The sequence below is a fragment of the Myotis yumanensis genome, unplaced genomic scaffold, assembly GCF_028538775.1.
Source record: "Myotis yumanensis isolate MYYU_CA2020_CCGP unplaced genomic scaffold, mMyoYum1.0.hap1 SCAF_11, whole genome shotgun sequence".
Classification (NCBI taxonomy): domain Eukaryota; kingdom Metazoa; phylum Chordata; class Mammalia; order Chiroptera; family Vespertilionidae; genus Myotis; species Myotis yumanensis.
The window spans coordinates 19,135,266-19,149,177 of record NW_027223762.1 but is presented as its reverse complement, the minus strand read 5'-3'; the positions used below and the strand labels follow the sequence as shown (position 1 = coordinate 19,149,177).

The 13,912-nt window shown below is 39.9% G+C and overlaps 1 protein-coding gene across 7 annotated transcripts in view; it reads right to left on the bottom strand.

The window, feature by feature from the left end:
* The window catches only part of ARHGEF33 (Rho guanine nucleotide exchange factor 33), a 65,280-nt gene that overhangs the window by 13,138 nt on the left and 38,230 nt on the right, over nt 1-13,912 (bottom strand). For all 7 annotated transcript variants that reach the window (XM_070429057.1, XM_070429063.1, XM_070429061.1 and 4 more), the window contains 8 exons: nt 13,619-13,678; nt 12,352-12,576; nt 11,322-11,451; nt 6,616-6,748; nt 4,914-4,997; nt 3,220-3,303; nt 1,431-1,579; nt 297-461 (listed from right to left, as the gene is read on the bottom strand). In XM_070429057.1, coding sequence (XP_070285158.1) covers nt 297-461; nt 1,431-1,579; nt 3,220-3,303; nt 4,914-4,997; nt 6,616-6,748; nt 11,322-11,451; nt 12,352-12,576; nt 13,619-13,678 — 1,030 coding nt within the window. The remainder of the gene's footprint in view (nt 1-296; nt 462-1,430; nt 1,580-3,219; nt 3,304-4,913; nt 4,998-6,615; nt 6,749-11,321; nt 11,452-12,351; nt 12,577-13,618; nt 13,679-13,912) is intronic.

The window sequence follows — 13,912 nt, the reverse complement described above, 5'->3', positions numbered from 1 at the left end:
AAAGGGGTCGCGACCCACAGGTTGAGAACCGCTGGTCTAGAGACTGGTTACCCGCAATCCAGTTGTTGGGAGTAACCTCAAGCCTCTAGGCCTGCCCCTGAGCATTCTTAGTGCCTTCCTCTAGGACACAAACATTGGGTCAACTGCTTGCCTGTCGCATAGAGGCTTGATGGAGCAAGAGGGAGGGAGGAGTTCTGTTGGTCATACTCCTAATCCAGGCTGGCCAGCTACCCCACACAGACCACCTGGGACCCCAAGGCCTTGTCATTAATCTCTCCACAGCAACAGGCGCTTACGTGATAGCAGGGCCAGAACCTGGAGCAGGAGAGTAGGGTTGCAGCATCTCTTCTGAGTGGATCCCACTGTCGCGGGCAGACTCAGAGCCTGCAGTGGGGGAAGCATCTTGCCCAGCATTGGCACACTGGGAAGCCAGCCCTTTGTACAGCTTCGCCATGGATGACCTAATAGGATGGAAGTAATCATTCTCAGAGTATACAGTGGGAAACTGGCTCTCTGAACACGCAGATTATGGCAAGAAAGATAGGGGGGAGACATGTTTCTCAGATGAAGCTCAGCTGTAAAGCTCTCTCTCCAGGGCCCTCTACATACTCGATTGCTTACATAATAGGGTACAAACTGGATGTTAGGCAAGAGTAATGATGCTGATTAATTGGCTGAATTGAGTAGGAAAGGGATGGTATAGGGAGATGTCCTCCATTAGAGGAGCCATGGCTTGGAAGATAGCACCTTTTTCTTGTCTGAAAGCACCCACAGACTCAGTGTTCCTTATTGAGATGTGATGAGGTTGAAGGAAATCCAGGTCATTAGGAAGCTCTGCTATTGGTTGCTTCTATTCTCTCTGAAGCCCCGATTCTCCCTAATCTTCCTGTTCCTTCTTAGCATGAAATCTATTCAACCACCATCCCCTCCCTTACTTGTTTTATTTTTATTCATAGCACTTTTCGGCATCTAACTTATTTTTAAGCTGGATGTCCAGGTCTAGAAAGTAAGCTCCATGTGGTAAAGATTTTTGTCTGTATTTTTTATTGCAGTATATACTATATAGAACAGTACCTGATACACACAAATCGGTGCTCAATAAATTTCTGTTGAATTAATGAAAGAAACCACATGCTGGCCTTTAAACTGTATTTTTAAACCTGGCAAGTTTAGGGGAACAACTATTTTTGTGATAGTCAATAGGCATTAGACTGAACGTGCCTATTTTTCTAATTTCCACCAGGTAGTAGGTGCCTACGTATTCTAGCCATTTTGGCTACCTCTCTTCCCTCCCCTTCTCTCTTCTACTTCCTGTCACTGCATTTTAGCCACTTAACATATAATATGGTTACTTGTTACAGACACCCACATTGTTTCCTGTTCTCAGAAGCCTTTGATCAACCCTCTAGACTGCACCATCAGAACCTTACTTCTTGAGCTTTTTCCGTTTCTGAATAAGCAAATCCTCATTGCATTGAAACAGCAGGGTGTAGTGTGAGATAAATACTCGAAGGCGCTGAACACACACCAGAAGTAGGTAATAGTCAGGGTGTTCCTGCTCTGTGAACTTCAGGACGTTCTGGATGAAGGAAAAAAGGAAGCAGCATTGCATAATTAGAATGAAAAGTTTTGTTTCTTCTGTACCTTGCCTTGATGTGCTGTGAGAGTTTGGTAGCCATTTACTAAAAACAATACATATGGCCAATCTAATTATAAGCTGAAAAGTCAAACTTGCTGTTTTCTTTGTCCATCACACCAAAGGAAAATAATAGTCACTATTGCTCTTGTTTGAGTTGGATGTGAACATAGGATAATTCCATCTGAAAAGTTGGATCTATTAATTAGATTTTTTGAGGTAATGGAGCCCATTTTAACAGTTACTGCTGAAAAAGCAATATTTATAAGACTCATAGGAGTCAGACCAGTGGTGAAAATGTGAAATACCAAGGCACTCTGGAAGAGGAGTGATGTTTATGATCAAGGCTGGCTTGGTGGTTGCTCCTATCACATTGCCTACTATGCTGTAGTAGAACATCATGCAACTTGAATTTGGAAAAGCTAACATTTATTGAGTACTTCCTATTGCCAAGCTCTAAGCCTGCACATATATTTTCTCATTTAATTTTTACCATAGCCTCATTAGATAGGTACCATTATCATCTTCGTTTTACACGGGAATCAGGGTATATAGCAAAGTCAGCTAGTCTTCATTAGGTTACACATCTAGTTAGTAGCAGAGCCAGGATCTGAACTCAAGTCAGCCAATAGAACCAGGGCTCTTATTTATCATACTGCTTGCAAGACCTGGATTTCGGTTCCAAATTTTTTCATCTATTAGGTGTGTTAACTTTGGCAAGTTATTTAAGTTATTTGGCTCTCCATTTCCTTATCTAAGAAGTGGTAATAATACCTATTTCATGAGACTGTTGAAAGGATTAAAGAAAATAATTACTGTGAAGAAATGATTTTAAGATCAAAAGCCACATATAATAGAAGGTCTTTTGATATTGATACTGGGCTACTTCTATCTGAGATAAATCCCAAGCATTTCTAAGATGCTTCATTGAATTACTTAGAAAGATCAGTCAGCAAATAAACCAGGATAATGAGTGGTAGGAAGAGGGGCGTAAGGGTGTTGGTGAGCCTCTCCCTCAACTCTACTTCCTCCAAGGTGGACAAGTCCTGTGGGAAAAGGGTGTGAAGAAGTCAGTTCATCAGTTTCTTCATACTTCTTCTGTGACATAAGACAGAAGCAATGTATAGTGAACCCTTGGAATCAAGCCAAAAAAAAAAAAAAAGTAGAGTTAAGTGGGCAGGTTACATAAATAGTTCTTAGTTCTTAGTCACTGGGGCTAGGGTGAGGGGAGTGGGGATTAGGGGACATATTTAGATGGCTGTAGAATCAAGGTAGAAGGGACTGAATAGGTACTCAGAGCCTAGCAGGAGCTGCTATTGAAAGATCCTGGATCAGCAGAGGTGGAGATTGCTGGTAAATGAAGATAGAACATAAAAAGCCGGCATCATGAACCAAGCACGTTTAGAGATTGAGATTTTAGCTCATACCACAAGGTGGGGATGGGGAAATCATAACAATCTTAAGGTATTTAAATACTTAGGAATATTAATTATTCCTTCCTGATCCCTGCCAGTGTTTCTCAAAAGCCAAAGTCAAGAGTTTAGCCTGAAAATCACTTTGGGAGCTTTCCCAGACATGCCTACCTGCAGATGTATCAGATATTCAGGGATGCGCTGGACTATATGAAAAAACAGTGTATAGATGTCAGATTTAATCTCTTCATCACCCTGAATGAAAAAAAGATAGAACCATTCTTCAATGTCCCTCCAGCTCTGGCTGCAAACCCTAGTGTCAGTCCCAGCAAAATAGAAAAGATTTACTCCCAGAGCATTTTCTTCCTCTAGACTAGAATGAGATAAAGCATTGATCTTATTAGATAGGTCACTTGTTCAGGACATGCTCAAGGAGACAACTCTTCTCTAGCAGGGAGGGTATCATATACTTCTTTTGAATCCACCCAACTTTCCAAACTACCCCTTCCATCCCACCTCCAGATATTAGCACAGCGCTATACAAAAGTGGGCATTCAATAAATTATATTTAAGTCCTAGCTGTTTTGACTCAGAGGATAGAGTGTTGCCTGTGGACTGAAGGGTCCCAGGTTCGATTCTGGTCAAGGGCACGTACCTCGGTTGCATTCTCAATCCCCAGCCGCAGTCAGGGTGCATATGGGAGGCAACCAATCAATGTTTTTCTCTCACATCAATGTTTTCCTCTCTCTGTCTCTTCCCCTTCCTTCCACTCTCTAAACACCAATGGAAAAATATCCTCAGGTGAGGATTAAGAAACAAACAAAATTATATTTAACTTGAATGAATTTATTAAGGTTCTACAAGTAATCATTACAATGGTTTGCTAGTAAGCACTAGGGGTGGATTGGAGTCTCATGAGAGTAGGTAATGGGATGTGATTAGAAACTGGCCAGCTGGCTTGGCAGCAGGAAACATGTTGGACTTTCTCCATTCTTCCTCCCTTCCTTTCCCTTTCTCAAATATTTTCTGAGTACTAACATGTGGTAGGCATTATACTGGGTTGGGAGTAGTGAGGTAATATAAAAAATTAAGACCTCACCTCTTACGAAACTTGATTAACTCTTAACTTTAAGGCTTCTGTTATGGTTTCTTCCTATTAACCTAAAATAACTAGAATTATTATATACTTACCAGTATATGTGCATGTTGATCACCTAATATAGCATTATATTAGCAATTCTTTTTTAAAGTACATTTTTATTGATTTCAAAGAGGAAGGGAGAGGGAGATAGAAACATCAATGATGACAGGGAATCATTGATTGGCTGCCTCCTGCACACCTCCTCCTGGGGATCATGCCCGCAACCCTGGCGGAATTGAACCCGGAACCCTTCAGTCTGCAGGCTGACACTCTACCCACTGATCCAAACCAGCTAGGACTACATTAGCAACTCTTAAAGCTACATGACTAGAATCACTTTATAATCTTAGAAACTGACAGTTACAGAATGACTTAAGTTTAATATTTAGATTATATAAATTCAGATTCATATCTAAAAACAAAACAAAACAAAAACCCTCATACAGCATGCAGGCTGTAGCTTAGAAAACCTGTTTATTTTGCCTAACTGCCAGTGGAATGGAACAGAGGGTCAGCAAGACAGGGAGGGCAAGGACCAAAGCAATGGTATTGATCCTTGAGTGGGCTTCTTTAACCCCAGGGAGGAGTGTCAGTGGCTCTGTTCAAACCATTCCCAACCTGGAGGACAAGCTCCGAGTGCATTTGCTGTATTTCCTGGGAGGATGAGCAGCATCATATAGTACACATGTAACCAAAGGGCAGTGCACAGGTAGAGTGAACTTACCTCCTTCAGAACAACAACATGAACCAAAGAGATGCATTCAGGCAGGTCCCTCAGGTAGGCAACATAATAATCCAAGAAGTTATTCTTGAAAACAAATATAAAAATGCATGGTAAGAACCTGAAAACAGGAATAACTATTTTTTAAAGAAATAAAAAGCACTTTGCAGAGATTTAGCTTAATTATTCGTTTAATATGTTCATTAATATGTTTTTGGTTTTTATTCATCTTTTTAAAAAGACCTTTTTGGTTTGAAGGTAGATATCCCTATGGACTTGGGAACCAAAACTCAATATTCCTACTTTAATGAGAGAAAATGAAATGATAAACCGAGGCAGAGAAGAGGAATTACTTAAGTTGAAAAAGTATTTTTAAATTGCTTAATGACAAAAATGCATATTTTGTTTTAAAATTACTTAAAAATTTTTTTTTATTTTTTATTGTTGAGTTGTCCCCCATTCTGCCCCTCCTTTACACCCAGCCCGCCCCACACCTGCCTCTGGCCATAACCACACTGTGTTCATAGCTATGCATGTATGTTCTTTGGCTAATCTCTTCACCTTCTTTCATCCAGTCTCCTAAAATTACTTTTAATTTCAATCATCTACATCCAAATGAGGAACTTTGTCCAACCTACTTCACAGTGGCTAAACCAGTGGTTCTCAACTTTTTCCCACTAATTGCATGTTCACCTATGCAATATGCCTTCAGGAAAACAATTCTCAGCTTCCAAAGTTATATTCCCACAGAAATAACAATTCTCAGCCCAAGAAAGCATACCAAATACAAATGAGTAAAAGTGATATGGAAAAAAAAATCAAACAAACAAATCTATACAACTAGACAATTTGTAAACTTTGTATTATTATCCACAATCCTTGATTTGACTGCAGGCAAAATCTGGCTTGCAGACCAGTTTTAATTATCCCACATACTGTTTTTAAGAAGAAAATTTCACACAAAATTCTGGATTTCCATCTGCTCTTAAAATATCAGATCTGGCAACTTGAGTCTTTTTCCCCCTGCATAATAACTGGATAAAGGTGAGTAGCTATTCCTTGTAGCAAAGCATATGTGCTCCACTTAAACTCACTTCCCAACAGTCCATATTGTATTAAACTCAGCTTACTTCTATTCATTTATATCGCTGTCTAACTTTGTAGGCATTTGAGTTTGCAACTTCTGGTCTGGATCATATTTAATTTGTAGAACCACATAGAAATTTAAAACTTAAGACCCTCTCCAAGTGAAAACAAAAAAACATTCCAGACAAATAGCTGCCCATCACATTTTTTCAAATCTCTAGGGAATGAAATTGTAAGTGAAAGTACATAACCTATATACAAACCTTCACATTTATTTTATATGTATAGATTTATATGTACATGCATATATTTCTACACAAATACATATATGTACATACACACACATGCATGTTCAATGGCAGCAGTTACAGTGGAAAGTGATAAACTGAAAATGAGAAAACTTGAGTTCTAGTCAGATCTACAACTATCTAGCTAGCTGGGTGGTTTCAGCAGTCTTAAGTTCTCTGAACTTTATTTCATTATTTGTAGAATGAGGAGGTTAGATCTTAGCAGTTCCTTTAATTCTGAAATTCACTGATTTTAGATTCTCTATTAAGAGAAGTAGATGAGGGAGACATGAATATAATTCAAATTTATAAAGAATTTTTTAAAAACTTACCTCATCATTTGTTAATTTCAGGAATAAATCTCCAAGGACTCCTTGGCGTGGCCATTTCAGGACCCTTTCCTGCAGAGCATGAAGCAAATCTAGGTGCTGCTGGACAAGGTACCGTAAAGAGCCAGGGAAGAGGCTTGAAACAGAAAAGAGACAGGATCACACAAGCCAGGTGTGGAGAAGAAAAAACCCTTTAAGAATATGTGCAGTAGGTCCCGTTTTCCCAGTTATTCAAACTATTCTGAGTCACAGGTCTACCTTTAGGATTAAGAAATAAAAGTTTGGTCCTAGCTGATTTGGCTCAGTGGATAGAGTGTCGATCTGCGGACTGAAGAGTCCCAGGTTCGATTCTGGTCAAGGGCACATGCCAGGATTGCAGGCTCAATCTCCAGTGTGGGGCTTGTGGGAGACAGCTGATCAATGATTTTCTCTCATCATTGATGTTTCTATCTCTTTCTCCCTCTCACTTCCTCTCTGAAATCAATAAAAATATATTTTTTTAAAAAAGAAAGAAAAATGTGTCTTTGTAGACCTGACAGCAGATATCTTCAGGATATAAAAAGGCCCCTTTCCTGATGGCTCCTATACTTTTGTGTGTTGAACCGTGTTACAAGGATTTCTTTTACTTCTCTCTGCCGCCCCTCCACCTGCTAGGCCACCAGTCTCCACATATGTGAGGCCAACTGATCCAGAAGCTCAAGAAAGGAGGCCTCCTGATCTGAGCTCTTAGGCTGGTGCAGTGGACTTGGAAGATCTAAGTAATCCCTGTCCAGAACAGAGAGATTTGGAGGGTGGCCCAGAGACAGCTGGACTGGGAGAAGACTGTAAAGCTGATGGAAGAAAGCTCAGCTGATTGAACTGAAAGAATGTAATGCTGCACCAGCAAGAGAGTTAGATAAGAGTTTCTCCCCACCGAGAGGCTACCAATGACTTCAGGTAATAATAATGCTGGTGTGACACTGAAAGGTGTTCGGGCACGGTGATGAAGTCAGACTATGGGATGGGTGTCTATATAGGTTATGTAATCGGTCTTGTATTGGATTATCCTCTCTCTCTCTCTCTCTCTCTCTCTCTCTCTCTCTCTCTCTCCCCACCTCTCCCCTCTCCTCTCTTCTCCTCTCCTCTCCTCTCCTCTCCTCTCCTGGCCTCACTGGGACTCTCTTCTGCTCTGCCTTATCTCAGTCTCTCCTCCTCTCTTTCTGCCTCCCTCCTCTTCTTTTGAGAACACTGCCTTCTGCTACACTGTGGCCAGTGTACTTGCAGAGTTGGAGAGCTGGTAACTTGGTTGGAGTCCAGGATACCTCCTGGACTGTCACTGGGATAACAGTTGAGATTTCAGGGTGGGGTCAGAGAAGGCTAATGCTCCCATCAAGTATCATGGAAACACATAAGTTACATGAAGAGCAATGACCTACAGTGGATTCTGTACCAAATATTGAAAATAGGCCTTAAAAAAAGTTTTTTTAATTCAATAAGGATATTATTTGAAATTAGGAAGTAATGTGGAAGAAGTGAGCCAGGAGATGAAGAACAGAGGAAGAACGAAGGCAAAACATACTGACCCTACTTCACTGTTTTGTATAATCCAGACCTCACTCCCAGAAGCAACTTTTTCATGACGATGAAAGTATTAAGTGCTCAACTTTTTTTCTGTTCCTTACTAGGAGTGAAATTATGTAAACATAGTAGTTAGCATATTCTTTTGAAAGCCTCCAAAGTTACTTCAACTCTCACAGACCAGTACTTAAATAATGAGAGAAATAAAAGCAATCAAGGGAAATCCAGTTATAGTTTCAGATTGATAAGTTAGCTCTTAGAGTTCAGTATTAGCCCAAATAACTCCTGAACTTCCCCAGCTGGATATAACCAAATTTGATAATTAAATATGTGCCATTTTATTTGCAGATGACATGATATTGTACATAGAAAACCCTAAAGACTCCATAAAAAAACTGCTAGACTTAATAAATGAATTTGGCAATGTAGCAGGATACAAAGTTAACACCCAAAATCTATGGCTTTTTTATACACTAATAATGAACTCACAGAAAGAGAAACAAACAAACAAAAATCCCATTTACTATTGCAACAAAAAAATTAAGATACTAGGGATAAACTTAACTAAGGAAGTAAAAACCTGTACTCGGAAAACTACAGGACATTGAAAAAAAGAGATAGAGGAAGACATAAACAAATGGAAGAATATACTGTGTTCATGGATTGGTAGAATCAACATCATTAAAATGTTCATACTACCCAAAGAAATCTATAGATTCAATACAATCCCCATTAAAATGCCAACGGCATATTTCACAGACCTAGAACAAATTCTCCAAAAATGCATATGGAATAAAAAAAGACCCCGAATAGCTGCAGCAGTCCAGAGAAAAAAGAACAAAGTTGGAGAGATCACAATACCACATATCAAGCTATATTACAAAGCCACTGTTCTCAAAACTGCCTGGTACTGGCACAAGAACAGACATATATAGTAGACCAATGGAACGGAACAGAGAACCCAGAAATCAACCCAAGCCATTATGCTCAATTAATATTTTACAAAGGAGGCAAGAGCTTACAATGGAGTCAAGACAGTCTCTTCAATAAATGGTGTTGGACATGCAAAAAAATGAAACTAGACTACCAACTTAATCATACACAAAAATAAACTCAAAATGGATAAAGAACTTACACATAAGACGGGAAACCATAAAAATCTTAGAAGAATCCATAGCCAGCAAAATATCAGACATATGTTGTAGCAATATCTTTACCAATACAGCTCCTAGGACAATGGAAACTAAGGAGAAAATAAACAAATGGAACAACCAGTACATCAAAATAAGCTGCTTCCCAGCAAAAGAAACGATCAACAAAACAACAAGAAAGCCCACTGCATGGGAGAACGTATTTGCTAATGTTATCACCGATAAGGGTTTAATCTCCAAAATTTACAGGGAACTCATACAACTTAACAAAAGGAAGATAAACAATTCTATCAAAAAATGGGCAAAGGACCTAAATAGACACTTTTTGAAAGAGGCCAAGAGACATATGAAAACATGCTCAAGGTCACTAATCATCCGAGAGATGCAAATCAAAACAACAATGAGGTACCATCTCACACCTGTCAGACTGGCTATCATCAACAAATCAACAAACGACAAGTGCCGGCGATGATGCAGAGAAAAAGGAACCCTCGTGCACTGCTGGTGAGAATGCAAGACTGGTGCAGTCACTGTGGAAAACAGTATGGACTTTCCTCAAAATTAAAAATGGAACTCCCATTTGACCCAGTAACCCCACTTCTAGGAATATATCCCAAGAAATCAGAAATACCCATCAGAAAGGATATTTATACCCCTATGTTCATAGCATAATTTACAATAGCTAAGATTTGGAAACAGCCTAAGAGCCCATTAACAGATGAGTGATTAAAAAAACTGGTACATTTACACAACGGAATACAATGCTGCTGTAAAAAAGAAAGAACTCTTACCACTTGCAACAGCATGGATGGACCTGGAGAGCATTATGCTAAGCAAAATAAGCCAGTTGGAGAAAGATAAATATCATATGATCTCACTCATTTGTGGAATATAATGAACAACATAAACTGATGAACAAAATACATCCAGAGATAAGAAGCATCAAATAGACCGTCCAACCTCAGAGGGAAGGCGGGGGGGGGGGGGGGGGGGGGGGGTAAGAGGTCAATCAAAGGACTTGCAAATACGCATAGAAGCATAACCAACGGACACAGTAGGGGGGATAAGGGCATGTGCTGAGGGGTGGGAGCGGCTGGGGGAAGGTCAATGGGGGAAAAAGGAGACACATGTAATACTTTAAACAATAAAGAATTTTAAAAGAAAAAAAATACGTGCCATCTGGTGGTGGCGTGCACCATACAACCTGAGTTCTTGGATGTGGCCCTGAAGTTCAGCTTGTAAGGCTAATTGGCAATCCTATGGAGCTGACCACCCCCCCCCCCCCTCAAAAAAAATGTTCATACAAGACTGATTCTGAGGCTGTGGCTCTCTCTATCTGGGTGAATCAGACCAGAAAAAGCCAAGAACCCCAACTTCTGTGATCCTCCAACAAATGAGCAACAGCCCACAAGCCCCACTCAGGCTTCTCTGCTAATAGCCCTGCCTCTGCAGGTTCCAGCCCTTCCAGTGAGGGGCAGGGATGCCTTGAAACAGGCTGAAGAGGCTTTTGAGCACTGTGCTTTTTTCTAGGAAAACCTGAAGTTTTATAGACTTGAGAAGACGTGACAACCTCAGGTTTGAGTGTCAGATTGTAGTTATGGTGTGTGTGATTTTCACACCCTGCTCACTTTCCCATGGGAGTCGAACGTGCAGAAAGCTTACAATTTTTATAGGAAATGTAGTTAATGTTAATAAATTTATTAACATGGGGAAATGTAGTTAATGTTATAAATTTATTTGCATGGGGAAAAACACCAATAGGGAAGAGGAATGCTCTCATTCTGTTCTGTATCTCATTCAACTGATCTATTTAAAGTACACATGGAGGCTTCCAGAAAAAGCTTAGAAAACCAGAGGTTACTTCCTGTCGCTGCATATTCTCTTTTCAAAGACTATTTCTGGAACTCTTTACAGGTCCCAGAATTCCCAAAGTGGAAATAGTAAACACTTACCTTAAATCTTAACCAATCTCAAAAGCAAAGGCAATGAATACATGGATACCTTCTCTCTTTGGAATTCCTCTTTCCATCTGACCCCTGGAATGTTGCCTTGATCTTCAGGATCAGAGAGATGTTAATGACGTATTTTCTTTCTGATTCAAGCAGTTCCAGAGCCACAGTCTGTCTTTTAGCTTTAAAAGCAAACCAAGGAAGGAATTGTTAACCACTTCTCCCCAAAACCCTATCAAATGATAAAAGCAATACAAAGATATTGAAAGCAATAAGCATATGAAAAGATGCTCAACATTGCCCAGCTGGTGTGGCTCAGTGGTTGAGCTTTGACTCATGAACCAGGAGGTTACGGTTCATAGTGCAAAAAGATATATTTTTTCTCTCTCCTTCTCCCTTAAAAAAAATCAATAAGCCCTGGCCGATTTGGCTCAGCAGATAGAGCGTCAGCCTGTGGACTGAAGGGTCCCAGGTTCGGTTCCAGTCAAGGGCATGTATCTTGGTTGCGGGCACATCCCCAATAGGGGGTGTGCAGGAGGCAGCTGATCGATGTTTCTCTCACATCGATGTTTCTAACTCTCTAACCCTCTCCCTCCCTCTCTGTAAAAAATCAATAAAATATATATTTTTTAAAAATCAATAAAAAATACATTTCAAAATATATTTGTATTGATTTCAGAGAAGAAGGGAGAGGGAGAGAGAGAGAGAAACATCAATGATGAGAGAGAATCAATTGGCTGCCTCCTGCAAGACCACTACTGAGGATTAAGCCTGAAACCCAGGCATGTGCCCTGACTGGGAATCAAACCATGGCCTGCTGGTTCATGTGTGGATGCTCAACCCCTGAGCCACATTGGCCAGGCAGTAAAAATATATATTTTTTAAATGAGTGGATACCCAGAATCAAGGTGGTAGTCCCAGCTGGCCATTGTGACCTCTATAAGGCTTTGGCTAGTTCATCTGGAAAGGAAATCATATACGAGGCAGTCTCATATGTCCGCTGAATCTAAATTATAAGGATTCTAGCCCTTCGGTCATCGTGTTCTTTAAAATTTCAGCCTGCATTCCCTCTTGGGGCTTACCAGCTAAAGAAGTTTCACATAAAACATTTTCCAAGGAACTATGTCTCCCCTGGCCAACTTCTTTGAGTTTATCTGGGTGGTCTTTTGTGACATATTCCTCGCCCCATTCTTTCCCATCCTTCGGCTGCCTCCACACACCGGATGGCACATGGCCCTTAGACTGGATATCGGCTGTGAGGCAAGGCTTGAGGTTTTCTTCTGCTTCTGGAGTCGTTGGGTTCATTCCTGAAAAATAACACTTGCCATCAAGATCTGATTTTTTTTTAATTGTATTTGTTACTAATTCTTAAATATGCTCTTGGGATGTAATATTAACTAAGGATTAAAAGTCTCCACAGTTGCAAAGGATCACCTCTCTATGCTTCTGGTCTATACAACTTCTGCTCTTTATACATAGTCTCTACTAAATAAGTTTTTAAAGATAAATTTATAAAATAATTTTAATTTGTATAGTATGTATCGACTCATACTGCTTCCTTTCAGGTGAGCACATCAGGTACCTGCAGCACTGGGAAGAAAGTACGGAAAGAGACGGAAAGGGCCAAAGACAGTGTCAGCTTTGGAACTTGTCCCCCTTGGCCCTGATGATGGTAAGTTGCAGAAAGGAAGGAGTAAGTGAGTGAGGGAAGATGAAATAAGTTATAAAATTTGCGTGACTTGTCTACTAAGTAAATAACTTTTTAATGAAGTAAACCAGTGATTTTCTACCAGTGTGCCACACGAATTTTTAAAACATGCAATACCTGACCTCTTTTTCCATTAAATTGTTAAATTAAAAAAATGATAATAGCCAACCCAACAATAGCCAATCTGTGTGAATGAATAAAATTATATCTATTTTTTGTTAGGCAAAATATATTTTTTGGTGTACAGCAGAATTTTAGTAATTAGTTTGTGTGTGCCATGAGATGAAAAAGGTTGAAAATCGCTGAAATAAACTGTAAAATGTGTGTTCATATACAACTATGTTATGCTACATACACCTGTGAGTTCTCAGTTAATGTTAACTCATCCGTACTGTAATTGAAAGGAGTCAGAAAGAATCAAGAATACTGGTTTGATCTTAAACTTCCCCACCCCTTCTCTGTTCTTGAGTTTAATTGAGTCACTGATCTACTCCAACATATGTCTCAGAATCTTAATAACCAGTATGCTTTATTTTGCCTGAGTTCTTTAATGCCTGGTTTGGCACTGAGGGAGTAGAAGCAGGGGAGGTGAAAAACGGGAAAGGATGGAATTGCTAGAAGAAAAAAGACGAGCCACTTACCAGGACCCATCATTCCCTTTACATTACTCTCTCCTATATGCATGGATCTGGACTCTTGGGCTGCAGAGAAAGGAAAGCCTTCAATCAGTATTCATTCCACTAACATGGACTGGGCACCTTCTATGAGCTAGGCACTAGGGACAGACTCACAGGATTCACTGTTTTCTGGGGGAGATAGAGCAGTGGGAAAAAACACACAATATAATGTGACAAGTGCTATTTTCCCATTTGTAAAAAGATGTAATAGTGGTACTTACCTCATAGTCTACCATAAGTATTAAATCAGTTAATATT